The sequence below is a fragment of the Hetaerina americana genome, unplaced genomic scaffold (genome assembly GCF_022747635.1).
Source record: "Hetaerina americana unplaced genomic scaffold, ioHetAmer1.1.p SCAF_5, whole genome shotgun sequence".
Taxonomy (NCBI): domain Eukaryota; kingdom Metazoa; phylum Arthropoda; class Insecta; order Odonata; family Calopterygidae; genus Hetaerina; species Hetaerina americana.
The window spans coordinates 18557511-18580951 of record NW_027287095.1 but is presented as its reverse complement, the minus strand read 5'-3'; the positions used below and the strand labels follow the sequence as shown (position 1 = coordinate 18580951).

At 38.9% G+C, this 23441-nt stretch overlaps 2 protein-coding genes across 2 annotated transcripts in view; one reads left to right on the top strand and one right to left on the bottom strand.

Annotated features, from left to right (window-relative positions):
• The window catches only part of LOC139693545 (uncharacterized), a 40081-nt gene extending 32601 nt beyond the window's left edge, over nt 1-7480 (top strand). Inside the window, exons 20-22 of the mRNA XM_071591745.1 lie at nt 2583-2834; nt 4039-4206; nt 5348-7480. Coding sequence (XP_071447846.1) covers nt 2583-2834; nt 4039-4206; nt 5348-5535 — 608 coding nt within the window. The 3' untranslated portion in view covers nt 5536-7480. The remainder of the gene's footprint in view (nt 1-2582; nt 2835-4038; nt 4207-5347) is intronic.
• Nucleotides 7481-11120: 3640 nt separating this feature from the next.
• Nucleotides 11121-23441, bottom strand: part of LOC139693806 (probable 4-methylmuconolactone transporter) — a 30383-nt gene continuing 18062 nt past the window's right edge. The window contains exons 2-11 of the mRNA XM_071592089.1: nt 19903-20175; nt 18813-18965; nt 16329-16439; nt 15997-16051; nt 15553-15660; nt 14983-15244; nt 14125-14318; nt 13473-13557; nt 12962-13159; nt 11121-12106 (exon numbers count right to left, since the gene is read on the bottom strand). Of these exons, the coding sequence (XP_071448190.1) occupies nt 11940-12106; nt 12962-13159; nt 13473-13557; nt 14125-14318; nt 14983-15244; nt 15553-15660; nt 15997-16051; nt 16329-16439; nt 18813-18965; nt 19903-20132 (1563 nt within the window). The 5' untranslated portion in view covers nt 20133-20175 and the 3' untranslated portion in view covers nt 11121-11939. The remainder of the gene's footprint in view (nt 12107-12961; nt 13160-13472; nt 13558-14124; nt 14319-14982; nt 15245-15552; nt 15661-15996; nt 16052-16328; nt 16440-18812; nt 18966-19902; nt 20176-23441) is intronic.

Genomic DNA, 23441 nt, shown 5'->3' with positions numbered 1-23441 from the left:
AGTTTTGGCGATTGCAGTAAACTTGTTTTTTGGTCAATTTTATTTCTTTCTTGGTGTCTGTCCGTTTCTTTAAAATCTTGTTCAAATTGAAATGTGTGATATTAGATTTGTTAAATGGTTGGGTAGTCGTCTGCCCAGACATCTTTATTTAAATGATGTGTTAAAATATTCATAAAAATTAGTAGTAATAAAAATGGCCAGTGTAGAATGACAAACTTTCCAATACACTGCAAGTGATGCCACAGCTGTAACTTTTAATGGAGTCATCTGCTAAATGTGCATTACAAGGCAAAAATTTCAGAATCTAAAAGTCATATGCCTTGACTGGGATTCGAACTCTGATCCCTCGGTGTCTGGCTGAGTGCTTGAGCCAGTTAAGCTACCAAGGCATCCTCTTACACTCCAAAATTTTGGGGGCTTTAAAGGAAGGAGGTGTTGTGACAAAATACTGTGCATATCAATGTCATGGGCAATCATAGTGTGTATGGTGCTTCATGCGCGAGTACGAATGCCCGAAGCTTGTATGATTTTTGATCTGAGCTATCTTTTTTATTAAAAGTTTCTCACATATGTTGTGAGTTATTATGAGGGTAAGGTGAAAATTTCAATTAGAAAAAAGGTGCAAAATCAGCAAAAATTCATGATTCCTGCCTGGGTGCACTTGTCATTAGTTCGTAAGACAAGTTTCAACTGGTTCACTCAAGTAGTTTGTTTACACATATTGTTACAGTGGATATCTTTTGTGTTTTTTGTGAAATTAGAAAAATTTGAATTTCGTGTGGTCATAAAATTCTTCGTTTAGGATGGGTTAACCCCTAAGGAAATTCATCTGAAGTTGACAAAAGTGTATAGGGACTGTGCTCCTTCAATATCAACCATTAAAATGTGGGCATCTGAATTTAAACAACAGTAGGTAGCAAATCACTCAAAGATGACCCACCTGAAGGACAGCCAAAAACCACAACCACACAAAAAACCATTGAAAAGGTGCACAGTATGGTGTTGGATGATAGATACGTGAAGTTGAGTGAGATAGCTAAGGCCATGAGGATATCAGAAGAAAGGGTGCAAAACATCTTGCACAAATAATCAGGGATGTGATAGCTCTGTGCAAGGTGGGTGCTGCATTTGCTGAATGCCAATCAAAAGCAAATGCACCAACAATTTTTGCAGTAATGTTTGGACCAATTCAAGAGCGAAGAGACCAATTTTGTGTGGCGATTTGTCATCAAGGAGGAGACATGGGTCCACCATTACACGCCAGAAACAAAGCAGCAGCCGAAGCAGTGAGTGGAAGCCCGTGGTTCAGCACCAAAGAAAGCAAAGTCAAATGATTCTGCTGGAAAGGTCATGGTCAGTGTGTTTTGGGATGCGAAAGGGATCCTGTGGATTGATTACCTAGCAGGATGCCGAACAATTACAGGAAAATATTACTCCAATCTTCTTGACCAGCTGAATGTCATAATTTGCAAGAAGAGGCCTGGCTTGAAGAAGAAAATTATCTTTTACCAGGACAATGCACCTGCTCAAGAAAGGTGCGTTGATGATGGGAAAACTACGAGATTTGGGGTACAATTTTCTCGGCTATCTCCCCTATTCTCCTGACTTAGCACCCTCAGACTTCCATCTGTTCCCAAACTTGAAGAAATTCGTTTCTGAGAAGCGCTTCACGTCCAATATAGAAGTTGAGAGGGCCATGGATGAATATTTTCATAGCCTTCTAGACTCTCACTTCTGGGAAGGAATACTGATGTTGGAGAAATGCTAAACCATGTGTGTTGAAGTCAAAGGAGATTATGTGGAAAAATATGACAATTTTAACTGAAAATTGCAGTCTTTCATTGTCAGGATGAGAACCTTTCACTTTACCCTTTTATTGATGTGAAGAAAGCATTTTTTAGAGACTAAGTGAGCGAATGGTTGTGGTGGTTCTCCTTTGTCTGAGCATTGTTCTTCTGTTTTTCAAGATCTATCTATGCACTAGAGATCTATTTTGTTAAAGCAGATCTGTTTGCATTAGAAATTCAACAACAAAGGATATCAGTTCACATGATGCAATCAATTAAAGAACTCTGCAAAAGACAACATGGACCTGGGAGAGGTTGTAGACAAATCAAGGAAAATGTGAGATTCTCAAAAGTTAAGACTGAAATACCGCTCCAACTGTGTTGTCTTTTGGGTGACTAAGTTGCTAAAGAAAGGTTCCGTGTGGCATCATTACTGCTGTCTTTGTAGCTACTCCCTTTTCACTTCTCTTTCTCTCCCTGTCCCATTTGACTCCTCCCATTGTGTCTCCATGAGCTGAGTCTAGTTTTTGCTTGCTTGATGTCATTTAATGAGAGCCAGCTTCTTAATGGCATGGTAACACGTACTCTAGAGAGGTGAATGAGACTGGAAACGTATGCTTCAAGTACCATCGCCAAGTAAACGGGAGCTCTCATTGCCATAAATACACAAATTTCATACAATGTGGGGATTCGCCCAAGATGAGCTCATTCTTCCCTTATTAACTGAATTTTGGTTTGAAGAATAATTTTTTTTGTATAGTTTCACTAATACTTCTTCTTATTTCACAAATCCAGTTGAGAAAGTACTCCAAGAAGTGGAGGAAGATGTCCTCCCTGTGCCATTGGACAATGAGAGTTTCATTAACATACAATTGGTAGCCCTGAGCACTCCGGGAAAGTCAATGCTAGTTGTCTGCCGGAAGGACCATCCTCTCATCCGCTATGTTTATGAAGAGTTCCAGATGAAAATCAATGAGGTTTGTGAAGGGCTGCCTGATGCTCCATATGTGCCAAGAAGTAACGAGATATGCCTTGCCAAGTTTTCAGGTAAATATGTTCCCTCCGTTCCATCCATAAGGAAAAGGAGTGGTTCTTTTGTGTTAATCTGTTTCATTGCTAAATGGTGCCATTTTTTGTACAGTTCCAAAATGAAGTTTAGCGTGTTCATATCATTGAGGAAGCTTTTTTCAATGTTACTAGTTATGAAGTTTCAATTTTAAGAAAACATTTAATTTTTCTATTAAGTTTTATTTTAATTCTGATCTTTGGAGAAAATTCTATTTAGTTCTAAAAGATATTTACAGCATATTTGTTCAAAATTTCTTTTTAAAACAGAGAGATTATAGGATATGTTTATGATATTTGTTTATTTAAGGTTGGATCATTAAGATTTTACAAATGTAGAACATTAGATTTTCCGTAGTGTAATAAGATCTAGTTTAGCACAACTGTGGCTGCAATGAATGCAGCTCTGTCATGACTAAGTGGATTGACTTTTCCCAACGTGACCTGACTGGTCTAACCAAATGATACAAAGTGAATTGATAGGTAGGCTTTTCTGTTAGCTTATTTAGTTTAAAATCCATAATATTTTCACATGTGCTATCTAATTAATGTAATGCTCCATTTTCTATGAAATATTTAACTGATGAAAATGCCATGGGTCATAGTTGTCGTAAGTTTTGAAGTGCTTGATCCTAATTCCTGTTTTTTAGCCTAAAGTTAGAAATCAATGAATCACCAAATAGAGTTGATGGATTACAAGTTTTTTTTTAACTTTAAAATACCCTTGTAATGCTGAGAAATGCAATTTACATAGCAGATGAGGAATTCAAAGCTCTTTCTAACGACACCTAATAATCAAAACCCTAGCAGTTTATTTTTAACTGACAACTGACCAAGTCTAATGGAAACAAACTTATTTAAATGCCTCCAGAGATGTTAGGTGTGTGGAAAATTCAATGTAGTCAGATCTGAATCCACTGAAACCTCTTCCATGAGTTTGATTTTTGATGTTGGATTAGTTAGCCTGATTGGTTAGGATCCACATTGAGTGGAATCACAGTCCAGAGCTAATTTTTCTCATTATTCCTAATGTGCATTGGTCAGTTAGGTGATATATTTTTCGTAATAATATTATTCTTCCTCAACATTTATAATGGTTTCTGATAATTTGCTACTCTTTTCCATGAAAGTATTCATCTCCTTGTTTGTATGTGTTTGGTAGCAGTAAGATTTTTTTCCTTTGCAGGGGATGGCAGTTGGTACAGAGGCCAAAGTGTAGCTACAGAATCAAGTGGGTCTGAGATTTATTTTTTGGATTTTGGGAACATTGAACTTGTCAAGCATGCAGACATAAGGAAAATGCCTCAGGATTTAATGGGAGTCCCATCACTAGCCATTGTTTGTGGCTACAAAGGTTTGTAACTGTAAATTTTGGTGCCATGTTTAATGAAGTTTCTGATGAGCTTATGTATATATATAAGGAGGTCATTTATGAAATTGATATTTTTTTAAAGACCAGAATCAATTGTAGAGAATCAAATATAAACTCGAGTAAAACTTAACCAAATACAGCAATTACGTCCCATGAGGTTGCTGTGTTGAGCAAATCCACATTGGAGGAATCATTAGCCATGTGGAAATGAATGGGTCTCATTCCATGATTGGAAAAAGTATGCATCCTAGGGATCTTTAAAAAGTAAAGTAATGGTATCTTAATTTTCACTGAAATAATAAAAACATTAATTTTATTTAGCAATATTTTGTCTGAAAATATGCAATAATTATTAAAAATAAAATTTTCTTGTAAATTTGCATTGGGTCCACAACTTTTACAATTTTCCCTATATGTCGTGAAAAGAATTGGTATGTCAAAAACAATAAAAGGAGGTAGGATACGTGTGGAATTAAAGAAGGGTTTATTGTTGGGTGAGGTATCAGGTTGTCTTGGGTGTGACTGAGAACTGTAGGTAGTGTTAAGTTCTTGTCCATCCAAAACTTACCTTAATTGGTGGACTACCAAGTAATGATATGCAAACACATATAATGTATGAAATAATTTAATGAATGAAAATAATAATGAAATAATTACATCAAGAATGTAGTCTTGACCCCAATTTAGTAAAAATATTCCTTTTTCTGAACTTAAGCAACAAACTGACTTTCAACTTGTAATTCATGCTTTATGTTATGCTTCAAGATTTCAGACACTCTTTTGAATATTTAATTTAAGAATTGCTCTGTCAATATATACCACTAACTCATTGAAATTATGGTGTTTCATTTCTACAGAAGATAGCAAAAAATACAGCATTTGGAAGAGTTCCCCTGACCTTTTTATCGATTCCACCATTACTTATTTCTTAAATTTTGCTTTTGTTGAATCAGTAAATATTTCCAAAAGTAGCTCAGATACCAGATAGAGATAATATTTTTTAAGGCCCCTGGCCCCTGGTGCCATGGAAGCATGGTGAGGGAGAAAGCAGGTGATAGTCGAAGTGCTCCTGTTACTCTGAGTCATTTCTAATTTCATTTGCTTTGGTTGTTTCCCCCAACAGGTTTCACGAATAATTTGAGCAAAGAAGCAGAGAGCAGGCTGAAAGAGCTTATCCAGCCATTGCGTGAGTACAGCGCACGGGTGTGGCGGCGAGTTGACGGTGAGGAGGACACAATGGTGGATTTTCCAGAGATAACGGAGAAATTGATTTTTGAGAAACATTTGGATGCGACGTTGTTTAGGAACTGAGGCATAAGTCAAGTCTCACTTGTAAGACTCTGCTCTGCTTTATAGAGCATGAAACATTGTAAAGTGACTATTTTTTTTTATATGTATATGCAGTATCTATTTTTTTATAATTCCACTGCAACAAGGACCTTGAGTTGCAGTGTAGGGCAGTGTTTCTTCGAATGTGCCCTTGTGTTGTTGTCAGTGTTGTGATTTTCAGATAAGGTTTTAATATGTGACTGCATTATTCAAAGTTGGCCCGAAAAATGTTGATCCCTCATTGTTTATTACATTTAAAACTCACCAGATCAAAAAAATGTGAGGAAAGTGTGTGTGATTTTTGATCTGGGCCATCTTTTGTGATAAAAGTTCCTTACATATACATTGAGGTATTATTAATGTGAAGAGAGCATTTTTTGGAGTCTTTGGGTTGTGGTGGTCCTCCTTGGTCTAAGCTTTGCAGTTTTCACTTTTATTGAGTTCATGGAGAAGTGATGGATAGCAGTCAGTGTTGTCCTTCCATAAGAGCATTGATATGATGGTGGTTCAATAAGTACCCGTGTTTGACAACAAAGGGCATTCCTGAGGGAAGTTTATGTTATCATCGTGTGCTGTCATCTATCAAACGACGGGGAAACAAATTTCAGACTGATTTAAACGTTAGTTTGGATTTGGCAGCCTTTCATGTAAGACGTGTTTCGTGATTTTCGCTAAGATGGAAAATGAGCAGTATCGTTCGGTAATTCTCTTTTTGTTTTTGGATGGGAAGAAATGCAAGGAGATGAAAGCAAAGTTGGATGCTGTTTATGGGGACACTTCGCCATCTATGACCACAGTTAGATATTGGTTCAACAAAGTTAAACGTGGGCGAACATCTGTTTTTGATGAGGAGCGACCAGGACGCCCGGCAGACGTGGTTACTGAGGTAATCATTCAAAAAGTCCACGCCATGATTCTCGCTGATCAACGAACGAAAGTGCACGAAGTAACAGAGGCCGTGGGTGTGTCGACCGGAACGGCAATTAATACTTTATACATGATAAGTTGTCGATGAAAAAATTGTCGGCCCGATGGGTGCCGCGATTGCTCACGGTGGACAACAAGCTGGTCCGGAGTTGTCGCCACCAAACTGCAGGAACTACGTTATGAATTAATGCCGCACCCCCTGTATTCACCCGATCTGGCTCCCTGTGACTTTTTCTTATTCCCTATCATGAAGAAATGGCTCACAGGAAAAAAATTTAGCTCAAACAAGGAAGTTATCGCCGAGACAGAGGCATATTTTGGAGAGTTCGGCAAATCCTAATTTTTAGAGGGGTTAAAAAAATGGCCGGAACATTGGGAGAAGTGTATCTTTCTAAAAGGGGACTATGTTGAAAAATAGAAAAAATGTTTTTGAAAAAATGGTTTTCATTTCTAACACGGGTACTTATTGAACCGCCCTCTTATATGGAAACTCATGGCTATCATGTTAGTCTTCAGAGCAAAATTAAAATTGACATTAAACGCATTTTACCTGTACGACTCAGTATTCACTATATATTTCATCAATGTGGGAAAAATTGTTATTTATGGTCTTGAATCACAGATAGCCAACAACATTCTTTAATTCTCATTATGCTGCACACAGTTTTTATGAAGAAAACAAAGCATCTAGACTCAATAAGGATCAAGTCTCTTGTGTTTTTTGTCACAAATGCATCCTGTGGAGCGAAAAAATCTTTGGCTGAACACAGTTGATGGCTCTAAAAATGTTTTGATTAATACTTTAGACCTGGGGCAATGGAAGGAAGCTCTCTAGTATTCTCCAAGGACTTCTTGATCTCTGGCCTTGGTGCCGGTAGCAACTTTGTGGTGATCCTGGCAGTGGACCTTCTCTGTCAGTGACCCATTAGCTTGCAATGAATGACTTCATGTTGGTACTCACTCTCACTGGATGATCTTTTGAAAGCCATTCACTCAAAATAATAAATGGGAAAAAGAAACAATATTGTTTTCTTGGAGTCACTTAAACAATGAAGTTACTGCAGTATGAGGCACTAGTAAAGACCAATTGAAAGTGATGGGAACTCGAATCAAGCTGCATAACTTGCAGTTTACTGAGATATTGCAAGTGAGATTTTTAGTATCAAACCCAGAACAGGTGGAGTCTCATTTCCCTGGGGATTTCTTGGTACAGCAAAAAATCCACTGTATGCTGCACACTTCCACCTCCGACCAATAAGGTCTCTTTACCAACATAATCGAAATATTTTATTCACTCAGGTGAGTTACCTGTGTTACTAATATAAAATTCTGCATGCCTACAGCTATTAATAATGGTAGGAATCCCAGTACTTTTTATCCCACATTATAATTTAAAATGATATTGCTTCCATTATTTCAATGCCAATTTCCTGAAACAAAATAGCTGTTGCAGTAAGTTAAATTTTCAAATTGATTTTTGTTGCCATGTCATATACTCTTTTTAAGGAATATTATTACTATCATGGTGTGACTGATACAATTATTCTTGCCATTTCTAAAGGGTGGGCCAGCATGCCGTGGGCAGAGGCCAAAGTTGACGGGTGCCATTTACCCGCAGCTGCAGTGGTCGGTCATGGTACAGTTGACTGCTGGATCTATGTAGCATGGGCATGCATGTCCCCTGAAGGGTTTTATTGGACGACAGTTGGGTCCACCAAGGTCACACTGCAAAAGGGATCTTATCGCTTCAGAAATTATTCATGTCAGCCACTTCACACTGCAGTTTGCCTCAGTCTTGTGCGGGTTAGCACTTCACAGCGGCAATTTGAATGTTCTTGTTTTTGCCATTGTGTGTTGCAGAAATATGAATAATGATTGGAAGTGCATATGCTTTAAGTCACCAGGAGTGCATTCTGATTCTTGCTTCATGCGCTTTGGCATGTTTTGTTGACCTTCCAATTCTTGCATTGACATCCATCAAAAGTCTCCTTACATGTATCTGCCGCAAGTATGTATCTTGAAATGAAACATGTCAAGGATCTGGAGGCCAAAGTGGTTGATGTACAAGGGCGATTCGAAAAGTAAGGTCTCCTATTTTTTTTCATGAAAAATCAATTTTATTCTCAACATTGTGTACATCGTATGAAAGACTGAGCATTTAGCTATTTTTCTACATAGTTGCCTTGACGATCAATCACTTTTTGCATCCTTGTAATCAGATTTTCAAACCCGCGTTGTACCGTTCTCCCACCACGTCACGAAGCCAACTGATGACTCCTCCTTGCACTTCCTCGTCTGACTTGAATTTCTGTCCTCCAAGGTGTTTTTTGAGAGCAGGAAACAAGTGGTAGTCACTGGGGGCAACATCCGGGCTGTAAGGAGGGTGGTCGATGATATCCCAGCCGAATTCATTGAGTAGGGTGGTTGTTTGATGTGACGTGTGTGGACGTGCATTGTCATGATGCTAACACACTCCTTTGGTGAGACACCTTGTTGTAACCGAGGACCTCCGACACAAAATTCTGCCCGGAGAAGTAGCTACTCTCTTCATTAAGGCCTTCCTTTATCTCATGAAGGGTAATTCCCCGGCTATTGCGTAACATCTCGTCAATTGGACCCACCGTTCATTCTGGCAAACTCGGCCGCCCCGACCACTGCTCATCGTGGACGTTTTCCCGGTCATCAAAAAGCTCCCTGCGCCACTTCCGCACGTTTTTGATGTCCATACACTTCTCTCCGTACACTTCCACTAAATGGCAATGAATTTATATCGGAGAAGCAGTTGTCAGTTGGCTAAGTGACGCGACGGGAGAAAAGTACGATGCTGGTATTATAAAGCTGGTTACAAGGATGCAAAAAGTGATTGATCGTCGAGGCGACTATGTAGAAAAAATAGCTAAATGCTCAACCTTTCAAATGATGTACACAAAATTTGAGAATAAATTTGCTTTCTCATGAAAAAAAAAATAGGATACCTTACTTTTCGAATCGCCCTTGTACATACCAAAGCTAAGAAGCGAGGAACGGAGCTGCAATCTGATCTGCTGGCAAAGTGCTTGAAGCAAGAATTGGAATGCACTCCAGTGGTAGTTCTGTTTCTGCTTCCTCGATGTGAGTGCGTTTGATGGATTGCTGGGTTCCTTATTTAAGGGCCTTACCAGCAGAGATTTAAAGCATATTTATGTGAGAATTGAATCGGAATACACCCGGGAATGGATTTTCAACTTTTGAAGTATGTAATCTCGTCTCCTGATTCCTGGCCTAGAATGATGGCATTGGAGAATGGAATTCAACCATCACAAATCTGAGATTTTTTCTTTTTTCAAATGAAAACTTTTCCTGCACAATCTATCATAATGTCATGTGTTCCACACTCTTGAGGGATCAGAATTAATTTAGGGATTGTAGTGAGCAGGAATAGTATGAGAATTTTTTTTTCATTGGTGGAATTGCAACACAGTGGAGTTATTCTAAATTGAAAGAGGGTTCCACTTGCATATTTGGGTGTGCATAGGGCATGGATACAGTTAAGTGGGAGCGCGTAGAGCTAATGGCAAGATGTTTCATCTGGCTGTATGTGATATCCATATTTGAGCCTCTTAATTCCAAGGGGTATAGTTCAAACCGAGAAGTATTCATTTGCCTCGGCCTCTGCCATTTTGTATTCAGTTTTCCTTATCACAGTTATTTTCTTTACTAGTCTTAAATCAAAGTTATTTTTCATAGAATGTTCTGAAATTTTCATTTCAAAATAGCCTTTCACCTAGATAATGTATTACAAGTGATAATTTTTGTTAGACAGGATAGTGATGCCCAAGACCGTCAGTTGAAGCAAACATTTAAACAGATGGTACATATTTATGTATCAATAATTGAGGGTGAGTGAAGTAGGATTTTTTTGAATTAATTGAATATTAAATCATTCTTGATTGATGAATACTTGGTTATTAAAATCAGTCAAATTTTTCCATCAATGCATGTTTTTATTTAACTAATAATTAGACAAAACTGTATGAGTTTCAGGACAATACTTTTGCTGTAGAACCATTGTCCCTGCTGATATGTCCCGCTTTTGACCTGGAATATTTGTTGGACAAGAATGGATCTGAATTTGTAGCAGGTATGTGCTGGCACTTAAAGATTGGCCAGTCTGTAAATTTTAAGAGGGGTCTCTGATGTAAATATTGCCCACAGGTCATGTGCCGCAATAGGGGTGGCTATCAAAATAATATCTTTGAGGGACACCTGTTGGCAGCATTGACTAACTTCAAAACTCTGATAGGGGTGAAAAGTTGCCTCAAAACATTGCTGACTTTAAGCAAGAGGATTTCTTTGCGTTACTGCCGGGAAAGATATTCAAATGAACTCTCACTGACTACAATTTAAAGTGCAACACTTTCTCATGAGCCAGTGAGTAAAACAGCATTTAATTGGCTCTTAAACAATTTGACAAAATCTTGATTATTTCATTAAATTTTTCATTCTGCATGCATTTGGTCGCAATATTCTGTAAATAATAATTCTATAACATGGGACATAAATGCATATACATTCACACAGTTATGCTATTCCATTCTCTTTGTCCCCTTTGCCATTCTGGATACACTGCTACATGTGGAATAAAAACCAGCAAACATTTTTATCAAATCTTAAAATGATTTTATTTGCACTAACATGTATATACACAATGGTAATGGGCAACTTATGTACAGGGAAATGGAGAAGTGAAGGGTGGTGGATAATTTTTTTGAGGTTTTGTTATTATTTCCCCAAAACACCTCCACTTTCAGGTTGACTTGTCAGGAATTGATACTGGTTTCATAAATAATTACACCATTATGCACTGTTCTAATAAATAACAATGTTTGCCTGTGCTGCAATGCAAGTAACCAGGTAATCAAATAAGTCCATTCAAATCTCACAGTTACTTGCACATTGTTAATTATTCCAAACAACATGCACACATTTACAGCCTCTACTGATTATGAAGAAACCGAATCAAATGGAATGTACATAATAAATACTGCAGGTATCATTGGCAGAAAAGTTCTAATGGACTTGCAGTTTCCCACCAACTGATGAAGAACTCATCTGCCATCTCATAAAGAGAGTCATGACAACAAAGCAAGTGGTCCATTTCTCTCCCCAGCAAGGGAGATTAGGCAAGCCCATGGAAACATGGTGACGTCATCACATAATACTTCTCAATGGAATCCCTTGGAGCAGCAGCCTGGAGTTGTTCTCACGTGAAATCAGGAGTGGAAGTTTCTGTACCCTCGCAGTTATGTTGTTTCCATGGCATGCACTCATTCTGGACAAATATTCGTCAGTTAGAGGAGGAGCAGCTCTGTTGTTGTCAATGCTGTTGTCAATCAGTTAGTTACTCTTCCTCCACACAAGGAAACTTATAAACCGTGCAAAGCTGAAATCTAGTCTTCTAATTCTCCTTGAGAGTTGTCCTACAGCCTGCTGATTTCCAATGTTTCAATAGGGATGTGTGGGCGGTGGCCATTGATTTGTTCAATTGTTGCCAGGCTGTTGTCGTAGGCAGCATGCTCCAGGTCGTGCTTTGGTTTCGGCGTCGGAGGTTCCATGAGGAACATGGTGAACAGGAACATGACTGAACCTAGGAAATATAATGAGTCTTAATCAAATAGTGTACATTAATTCTTACTTCAATGCCAAAGAACCATTGGAGTTTTACTTTTTGACATACTATAAAAACTTCTACTGAAAATATAACAAAGAGACATTATCTCTCTTAAAAAACTTCTGCCTGTGTTTACATAACTGTGTAGAGTGTCTTCCTGGAATATGGACTCAATATGAGAAAACAGGAAGGGCTCCAGAATTGACCTGGAAGAGTGTTGTTGCATGGAGGGTGCCCCCCTGGGTTTGCTGGAAGGGGATGGGATTGGGCAGCATTGTTTATGAGTGCCACTGACTTCACACATTGTTGCATCTGTGCCAATTCATTGTGAAAATGGTGTACTGCAGTGTTTCAACCAAGGAAGCTAATTTTCATTAAACTTTCAATTCGTTATTTCAATTTTTATTTTTCTTGTGATTGGAGTCTAAGGATTTGTGACTTTGCCTAAGTAACATTTTCAAATTTCAAGCAAATAGTCAGGGTAAAGAAGTTATATGCTATGCTTATACTTAATCCTCCGTTGCTCAAGTTAAGATTAAAAACCTACTGTAATAATTTAAAGGTAAACATATTATTTGCATTCTGTAAATATAAATCTTAAAATCAAATAGGACTAGCATTGCTTGTAGCTAATTATTTGTTTTTAGATGACATTTTTAAATAAATCAAGAATTATCATTACATGAGCCCTGGATAAAGTTTCTTTAAGTTAGAAAAAGGCTGTTATTTATGATCAAAGTTGAATTTTGCAGGTGATGCTCTTGACAGCTGACATCAATGTGCAAGTATTACTTTAGATAGAATTTCCCAAAGAATTTCTTTTGAGCTTACTGAGGAGGTAGGCACCAACATAGAAGATCCAGAGAGATTCCCGGTATCCAATTGCCTTGGATACAGGCTCAACAAGGATGGGCAAGTTTCCTCCAATGTTGTTCATGATGAAAAGGAAAACACCAACAGCTGTAGACCTCACAGAAAGTGGTACGATCTCGACCAGGATAGCAAACAGGATTCCAAACCACATTTCAGCTGTATGGGCAAAAAGGTTTGGTTAAATTTGATGTTGACATCCAATGAGTATCATATTTGCAAGGCCATGTAGATGCAAGAAAGAAGAGAACTAATTCATTTGAAAATTTAGTTATGTATACTATTTGAATAAATTGATGCAATAAATTATTCCTGCATCACACTTTTAACCATGAATATTGTCTAAATGGAATCAGATTCTTTTTCATGTTTACTGTCACTTAATGCTGATCACTTAACTTCCTGGTGTAGCTTTACAAAGGTTATTGATCAATTATCACAGACTTACAATTATTACACTCAAAATACTTACCAAAGAAATATGAGATCCCAAGGGTAACCATGGCACCAACAGGGTCACAATACACACTTCCAAAAGCCAATGGCGTTGCAATCAGCTGTGGAAAAATAAAAATTGAAAATTAGGTCTCCAATTTCTGATGGATGAGAAGTTTTGAATGGATTTTTTTCCTTCTGCCAAAATGCAACAATTTCAAAGTGTAAAAATCATTCTGCTTGACTGAGAGTGTAAGAAAACGTCTCTGTAGCTTAACTGGCTAAGCATTTGGCCAGACACAGGGATCTGAGTTCAGATCCTGGTCAAGGGGAATGATTTTTTCTCTATGAAATTGTTGCATTGTGATATGCATAAGAGGATAACTCCATTAAGAGTTACTACCATGGCATCTCCTGCATTTTCTTTGAATTTTTCCTACTACCATTTAAGATGGCATTTAATGTACTCAAATGAGGGAGTCCAGGGGGTATCACCACAACATTGATTTTTATAATTCTACAAGCTGTAGGTTATAGCAAATAAAATCCCAAGGAAGGAGCCAGTTATGTTTTGTCTGTTTTTATTGATCAAAATTACTTTGCTAGTCTGAAATTCAAGGCCATGATGAGTTCTTTCAAGTTTTTCATAATGAAAGATCTTTGACTCAATTCATTTCATTTCAGCTCACCTGGCTAATGGCAAGGATGGCCACTCTTGATCTGATGCCCATTTTCTCCACAAATTTATCAGAAACCACTCCTCCAACAACCACCCCGATGCTTCCAATGACAATTGTGACAGCAAACAGCCACCACCCAAGGTCATACTCGGGATAGTACATCAAGTAGTACAAGTCACAGTTGTAAGCAAAGCAGAGACCACCTGGGAAATTATGAAACCATATATATGCATTTTATATTGGAACAATTCATAAGGGTGTAAGAAGATACTTCACCCACAAGACACTCTTTTATTATATAAATTTATATTTGAAAACAATGAGTATCCTTGAGAAATTGTATGTAATATCTGAAATGTCTAAATGAAAAGGTACTCTCTATTTTAATTGGAAAAAATTGAGGTAATTTTTTCTAGTTCAAAGAGGAATATGCCTTTGGTATGTAAAAGCAGTTCAACAGTAACATTAATAAATGGTCCAGGGTCATAAAGTAAACAATTAAAGACTTCATTTAGCTTGATTTTTTTTATTTCCATAGCCATCTGAACTTAATATAAATGCTAGTCTATTAATTGTTTCCACGTTTTTGTTTTTTTATTTTATTAGAGTTTTCCCGGAATCTACGATTTATGCCAACATTTATGGTGGGTATACTTTGTTTCTAAATCCAGCTGTATTGTGACCAAACTCTAATGATAACTCAATTTTAAATGGGACAACTACATGAGCACTCTTGTCAGGACTCAAGAACACTCAAAAATAGGGATTTATTTTACTTTAAGGGTGTTTGGGAGTTAAATAACAGATTAGCAATGCCACAGATCAGTGGCATCCTCTCATCAATTGGCTTTGACAGGGCGTCCTCACCTGTGTGCCGAATAGAGGCTGCCAAGCAGAGGAGGATGACCCTTGGTTCGATGAGCACCCTCCATGCACTTGGCTCCTCTGCCTTCTTCTCATCGGATGTATTCACGACATTGCCATTGATATTGGCTGCCTGTGCTGCTTCCTTGCGTTTGACCTCCTCCTCTCCAATGTTCTGTCTCTCAGGCTCCTTGAGTGTGAATATGGTCAGGCAGGCAATGATGAGGCTGAAAATACCTCCTCCATAGTATGCCACTCTCCACCCCTGCAGATGGACAACATAATCATCTGTGAAACACTTTATCCTAGGGTATTTAGTCCATAAATATCAATTATGAAATACTGAGACCAGTCACAATCAAAATAATCATATACATTTGTAATCCATTTTAAATAATAATTATCCAGTAGAATTTAGCATATATGTGTTAAAAGTGAACACTCTGGTATATTTTTTATGCATTTTGTATTGTCATGATTTCTCATTTTTTATTCTAATGAGTTTTGAAATGCTACTATTTCACCTTGTTAAGTAAGTAAAATGATTATTTATTAAAAAATATAATTCCTTACCAATCCCCAAGCATTTATCTTTGGGATATAGCGTCCTATTGGGAATGCCACTCCATATCCACCATATATTCCCCAATTGAAGATTGACAGTGCCAGGGCACGGTATTCCTGCAAACAAGAACATTATACCTTTTTAATATTTAATTGCTAGCTCCATCATTTAGCATAGTACCTGGTAGAATTTAGCCCGATAGTTCACTAATTGAAATTGGGCAACGTGAAGGTTTCTTCATTTGCAGACACTTTCTGGTTTTTACTCAGAGATAGCTACCATGAAACAGTACGTTGAGCAGTACTTTGATTAGAAAGAGTTAAAACTTCATAGTCTACTGAAACTTCATAGTCTATAGGGGTAATTTTCTTTATACTGCCATTCAATATTAAAGGAATGTTATGAACAACATATTGGTTGGACAAAAAGTAATAAATATTGTCAATACTAACCGCAGAGAAGATATCTGAAATGATACCCGCTGACAATGGGTTGCATCCTGCTTCTCTGTAAAAACAAGAAATAAGAAAGATTACTTCATTTGTCCTAATAGCCAAAATAAATTCTGAATCCTTCAATACTAATTTTTTTCAAAAAATTTAAATTTTAAATTCCAGCAGCAAATGGACTGGAGATATTGATGATATTTTTATAAAGCTTTCTGGTTTGTGACAATACAGATCAACTTCAATGTATTAACTGGGCAAAAGGTTGAAAAGTCTTGCTTAGAAAATTAATGTTATTTCCTTCAACTTATGTCGAATAATTACAAAAAAATACTTACCCTGCTGCAAGCACCATTCGAAGTAAAACTAGTTGCCAATATTCATTCACAGCACCCATCAAAATAATAGCTATACTGAAAACTGTTGTGCAAATTGAGAGTAAAAATACCCTGAAAGAGAGGAGAGAAAATTATCATTAAGTACAATGTAACTGGAAATTTTGCTAAATAATTGGTTTTCACTCTTTCTGACAACAGTGGTTGAATCCTGATCAATTTATAGGGATTTTTATCTATTTTTTAAAAGGCAGAATCAATCAAATTGTCTGCCCAGCATGGTAAAGGCAAAGGATACTATATCTTACATAAATATGGTGTTTAATTGGTTTTTAAAAAGCACTCCTCCACGTCCGATCTTACCCCTCGGAAAGAATTTCAGAATGAGCTCCGACACATATCATACGCCATTTGAGCTTATTTGAATTAAAATTCTTCTGTGGTGGGTTTATTAGACCGATTTTACAGGCCAGACTACATACAGCGATTGAGCAGTGTCGACGCGATATGGGTCGAAGCAAGACATTGATTAATTAAAAATTTGAAATTTTTGATTAATCAATGTCTCGCTTCGAAATGATATTTCACCATATAACGCCAGAAACGTCTCTTTTTATTTAGCATTGATGTCGCAACCTCAACGTATCGAGGAGGGTCGACATTGAACTGATTCCGTGTCGCGACAAAAAAGTCAACCGTAGCCAGAAGGCAGGGACGATTTTGCTGTTAATGATATGGAAGATCGTTGTACCAGGGACAACGAGAATTTTTGACGGTCGTCATACACTGAATTGAGGTAGGGGGCGATGAAAAAAATCAATTAGGACGTCGTCATACACATTTCTGCAGATACTACACGCCTTTTTACAGCTTCGGCATCGTTAGAATCTAGTAACCTCTCTATAAAGGGCTGATCATATGCAAAAAAGGATAACTGAATTGATAGTCTTTCATTTTTCCGTTTTCCATTGTACTGGAGGCATTTTCAAGGAAGCAAAGGAACGAGGAAATGTTAAAGCTTCTTTCAACTTCCCGCGGCAAATCGTGTTTCCCTTCATGCCGTTAGATGACATGACAATCGGGGACGTTGGTGGGGGGGTCGGAGGACACCGGCGCGGCGACGTGAGGAGACTGACGGTTTTACTGAGAGGAGGGCCCTTTTTTGTTTTCTGATTGGCCCGACACACACAGTGGGCCTGAAGAGAGACGTCTTCACCACCCACAGAGGTGGTGAATGATAACATTTGAGTTTTGCTATAATCTACAGGAGACGACGGACTTGAGCGTCTCTTTATTTCTTGGAAGGTGACCAAATTTCATTCCATCAGTCTCTTCTTTCTTAGCTGCTTTTGAAATGAGAAACTGGCTTAACACGCCAATTTTTTTCTTGCCTGAATGACCAGATAAAATAATATTTGACTCTCAGGAAATAAAATGTATCGAAGTCTTAGCATACATAGATTATGTAGTATCTGAAGCATACCCTTTTGTTTACCTGAATGCCATAAAGGTTCGTATTATTGCTATGGATAAAATTGGGAGAATGTATATATATATATATATATATATATATATATATATATATATATATATATATATATATATAATTATACAAACACAAATATGTACTTAAATGCGGTAGAAGTTTCATTTTTTTGAATTCGGCATTGAGCCAGAGATAGCCTTTGCAAGTTGATCCGTGCGTGAATGCATGAATATACGTATCCTGCTCTTGAACATTCATTCGTGTTATAAAATTTGTTCGAGTGAATGATCAAACTGATATTTGTGTAGAGGTGATATGATTGTGATTTTGCATGTATGGCTGGTAACGTAACACGCACGAACGCCACACGCACTTGCTGCGGCTTGGTAAGCGTAAATAAATTTAGATGTTCATAGCGCCACTTTATGGGTCACAGGTGCACGCAAGCTCGATCACCACGTCAGGGTTGTACCTGTAGTTCATAGGGAGGAACTTTAAATGCGGGGGTTGGAAAAACGGAAAAAGTAACACTGGAAGAAATGGAAGCAATCGCAGAAGCACCATAATTACTGGTGAAAGTCTTGTTATCACTTTATGAGGATTTTCAGGAAATTTTTCCATAGCAGCATCAACCGTAAAACACAGTAATCAACCAGGAGGTCGACGGAGAGTTTGCTCTTGAGTTTCCTCATTAAAAGTGAGTTCAATTGTGTTGCAATCAATAATTTATTATCTCTGGAAAGGATAATTTGAGATTTTTACGGCCTTTTCAAGACTGACTTTACTAAAAAATATTTCCTTACGGTTCCCCTTTATGACTTGAGGAAATATTATTTAAGATAGTCAGTCAGTTTTTGAATAGAATTTTCAGTAATAAGTGAGAAGTTCCTCTTTTCAGTTTCTGTGAAAACTTCAAACTTTTCTTTCCAATGTTCATTTCATTAGTGGTCAGGCAAACTCTTGTTCGGAGTCTTTGAAAGAACTCGGTAGACCACGCTCACCTGTTATATCTGTCGGCGCATATCCCGAGGATCACTCCGACGATTGTGTACACGGCGATGAAGCTCGGCCCTGCCAGGATCTGGTAGTCCAAACCCAGGCCGTTGTAGTCCCATTCGCAGTAGGCCGTGCCGTTCAAGGTAATTATCGCGCACCTGTTGTCAAAGGGAACATCCTCATCACATATACATATTATTCGTGCATGAATTCACCTTTACATATATTTGTAAACGCGAAATGATCGCGCTTGTTTAAATACATAAGTATGAGGGTAAGCGCTACTTTCCGAAGGTTTCTTGGAGTGAGATTGTAAAACGTTTTTATCAGTGGGCTATTTATACTTGAAAGAAGCAGTAATCAGAAAAAGTGAGGAATTTTAAGGGATATAAATATTTTTGCCACTCGAATTACTGAGAAAGCTTAGTCATGCGTTCACCAGATGAGAAGAAAGAGAATTTGGTGACGGGTTAATACTTAATTCCAGTGATTATCCACCACCTTCAGTGCCTTTACCATAATTAACAAACAAGTTTTCCTTAACATTGGTTTAAGCAAAACCCTATGTTGAATCCTAATATTGTGTTTTTCCATGAACCCTTAAGGTGCGTAATTACTAGGGAGGAGAGGACATTGGCGGGATGCACAAGGGAGTGAGGATACGAAAAGACAAATCAGTGCGTTTGAGATAACAATTGTCTCCTCCTGAGAATACAAAGAAGGATTGTCTGGAATTAAAGAACGGTGTCGGAAAGGAAAATAAGTTACGTTTTCCTGCACTTTTCCAGTACTCTCTTTTAGTCAGCAAAATAGGTTGATAGATAATTTATTACCCCAGATTTGTCAAAAATGTTACAAGATCATTTTTCGCAGCACCAAACGATCCCGTTCCAGTATCTTTTGGGCACTATTTTACTTATTTTCATAATAATAGTTACATTCTAAAGAACACCTTAAGGCGTTCGTCTAAGAATTTGGTGGGCTTGGCTGTCGAAAAGCAGAAGTTAGCTGGATGGATGTTAACCATCTAATCCCGCAAATTTCAGCATCGGGGGGTCGCGTGGAGGTAAGGAGTGGTTTGGGCTCTAAACTCACGCGTCCGACGAATTGGCCGAGTCGCAAGGGATGGGGATCTCCGAGTGCCCGAAGCCGGCCGTGGCGTTCAGCTGGCAGCTGTGGTCACCGTAGTCCAAATCCTTGGCGGTGGCCTTGCTCGTCACTCCAATCAGGAAGTGACCCAACTCCGCCACGACATAGCCGAGGGTGATGATGCACAGGACATATGGGTTGTACAGGAAGGCCAATTTCTTCAAAACAGGCAACATGGTGACGGCTTGGGATGGTTTCTCGTCCCCAAATTAATTTTTCCTGTTGAGGAGAGAAAAATGGATTAAAGTAATTAATAATTGATGTTTCGTATTCCGATATGAGCGCACACTTGTCACATGCGCTATCCATTAATGGCTGAAATAATTCTTGCAGGAGATATCGCTTGCCCTATATATCTTTTAATTTCATTAACTCGAGAGATAATCAATCCAAAATAACTATCTGGGATACTCAGCGATTGATTTTAAAGTTGATTAAAGCTAAGGCACGCGAACAGGAAGTGGAAACCTCCGCAGAAAAATGCCAGAGTTGGCTCTTCAGCATCCCTAGGATCATTTGGTTTCAATCTCTCGTTGACCACGCGCCAATAGATATAACAACGCGCGATCCAAGATTGGATTGGTGCGCGAGGAAAGTTCACACCCGGCCCTTGATGCCGCGACACCTTAGGGGCTCCTAGTACCTTCTGCCGTCCGCGTATTTCCCAAGTGCATCCGGGAAGATACAGAAATCGAGACTTCAGACGGGAGTGCCATCAGAGGCTTCCACGGTCGAAGCTGGATCCCTCAGGTCAGCAGCCCAATACCGGCAATAAGTACTAATTGAGATAAAATTTCATCTTTACTTCAAAAACTTCAGACCAAGACGGGGAGATTTGTTGCCATACATGGACCCTGCAATCCTTGTAGCTTGCAAGCCCCTCACATTCCTCGCTTGGGAGGGCGGAATATTCGACTCTTTTGTGTTATTCCGGCTCTGGGGGAGGTGGGGGAAGATCAGAAGGGGAGAAAGGCAAAAAGGGGTGATGTGGGGTGTGAAATGGAGGCGAGACCCCCCTCTCCGCTCTTGAAATTCTGGAAACCCCAGTTTTTTCTGAGCACGCGGTCGTCATGGAGATGAGGGGAGGGATGGGCGGGATTTCCTCCCCTCTCCCGTGCCTGTCTTTCGATGTCGGGAAAAGTTTTCGAAAAACGTTTGAATCGCGGATTATACGCAATATTTTATGCCGAGCACGTTCCGAAGTTCATCACGAAATCTAATGTGAAAAACTGATGCACCACATATAATGCCATCTGTGCTAGGCAATAAAAGTTCTTCGGCATTTAAATTGTTATTTGACGGCTACGAATTGGTTGCTGACGAACAAAATCACATATCCGAGTACTATACTGTATTGCATCATTTATATTTGAGGTGAATTTCACAGCTCTTAGGGAAGAAGTCAGGGGATTGGTGAGAGTAATTTCATGCGGAGTAATAAAAAAGAGAATTCAGGTTTATGATCTTTTACGGCAGGGAATCCGCATAAGAAGTGTTCAATTCGTGCGCAATTCGCCATATTGGATCGATTTCGTTCACGAGTAGATGAATTTTTCAAGGGCATTTTTCAAATTTTCGTTTCATAATCGATTCCGCGGGAACCGGCTTCGCTCTAAAAAAATTACTTCAGAAATTTTTTTTCGATTTCGAGCTACCGCAGCATTAATGGAATCGGCAATTTTCAAAATATTTTACGGAAAATTTCTCCATTTGCTGTCGAAAAAAACGAACATCCATTTCCACCTCTTCCTTCCCGATTTCCAGAGGGAGAGAGGGAGGTGGGGGGAGGGTAGGGTCAATGGCAAGGCCGTTGTGGAAATCCCCGCGGTGGCGGCGGCGATGGGTGCGGCGGCGAAGGTAAGAGGACTGCGCCCCCGTCTGGCAACCCCCCTCCTCCTCCGTTGATTCATGGTGGGGCTCAATTTGGGACGCCAATTTCTGAAGACGTTCAGCACGATTTGAAAAGTTCGTTTTGAATTTTGGAAATGACTTAGCATTCCGGATCAGAGAGAAATTGCAGAATAGATAAGCTTAAGATGTCGATTTTTCCGAGAAATAAAAAGTTACTACCAATACCAATTAGAGTATAAATAGTGACATTGCTGGGATATAGACTCGATTAAATGGTTTTTGTTTTCTTTATATTTTTACCCTTGTGTAGCTACTAGTATTGCCCACATATTACCTGTTTTCAAATTTTGACGCCATATTTGTTCTTACGTAACAGTGGCTGGTTAATTTTCTTGACTAACGTACGAATATTAGAAATGTTCAGTGGTAAACAGTTTGCTTATTTGCTTTATTTTCTATTAATTTCGTTATCCAATGTTAATGTTTTCCATTAATCTTATTCATCAAATGAACACTCTTAAATCTTCATTACCTTTTGCAATATAATTATTTTTAACTAACAATGTTTTATGTACGGTACGTGGCTAAAGCTGTTCGCCATCTATGCATGCACACCCTGCCACACATCTTGCCGCTGGCGTGAGGTATTACGTTGATGACATATTTCGTGACTCGATCGCCAACCTCCGGAATGAATATTCCTTCCTCTCGGAACTACTCCGGGTGATTGAACGGACGACGAATAAACGAACGAACTGGGGGACGAACACTTTGGTGTAGTGCGAAATCCAAGCTCCACTTCAGACTTGTGACATCCTGCCACAAACGATGGGAACCTACCACTTGGGGTCAAAGGCGAGAGGGGGTGATTTCAATGATTCTTGAAAAAAGGTCGCCATTTTATACGTTTTTCTCAATCAGTAAATTTAGCGTGTCGGGCTCATTAGTTATCGAAGAATGGATATACAAGTATCATTGGTTCTCCTGCGCAATGATTCGTCGCTGAGGTGGAGAGGACGCCCAATCGCCTTTCAGCCTCAATGGTTGCTCCCCTGGTGCCGAGTCCCCCTTCGACATGACTTAGAGGTGACCCCCGTCGATTGGAAGCGACCACGCCGCACTCTAGTCCGGGTTATGAATCGTTTCGTGGTGACAGCAGAACGAAGAAGATTTACTTTCCCTCTGTTCAGAGCAATTAGTTGCGAGGATTAATGTGTTCTCTTGGTATCCTAGTGGTACACGCTGCATACCTTTCCCGCGGATAGTGTCTTACGTATCTCCTTCAACTTCGTAGTATCTCTTTCTCGGCCCCTACCCGTCCTCGAAGGAATTCCCTGCGATTTTGTCTCTGTTTTAACGGCCGTACTGCGCCAAATAGCATCTGGTCACTTTGAGGTTTCATAAACTTTTAAGAACTTCAATTGAACCCATTATTTGTATTTCTCAGTGGTAAACTTCCCTCGCGCGACGGGAATGGTGATTTAATTTCGCTTCGACGACTGAGTACATCGCCCTCTCGCGTGAACTGCTTGCCGTGCCGCTTTAACCAGGGAAGTTGCGCGATACTTTTAAAACTAATTGCGAATTCCGAGTGTTTGCATGCGAATGTATTCGAGACCCGCGTCCTCGCCATC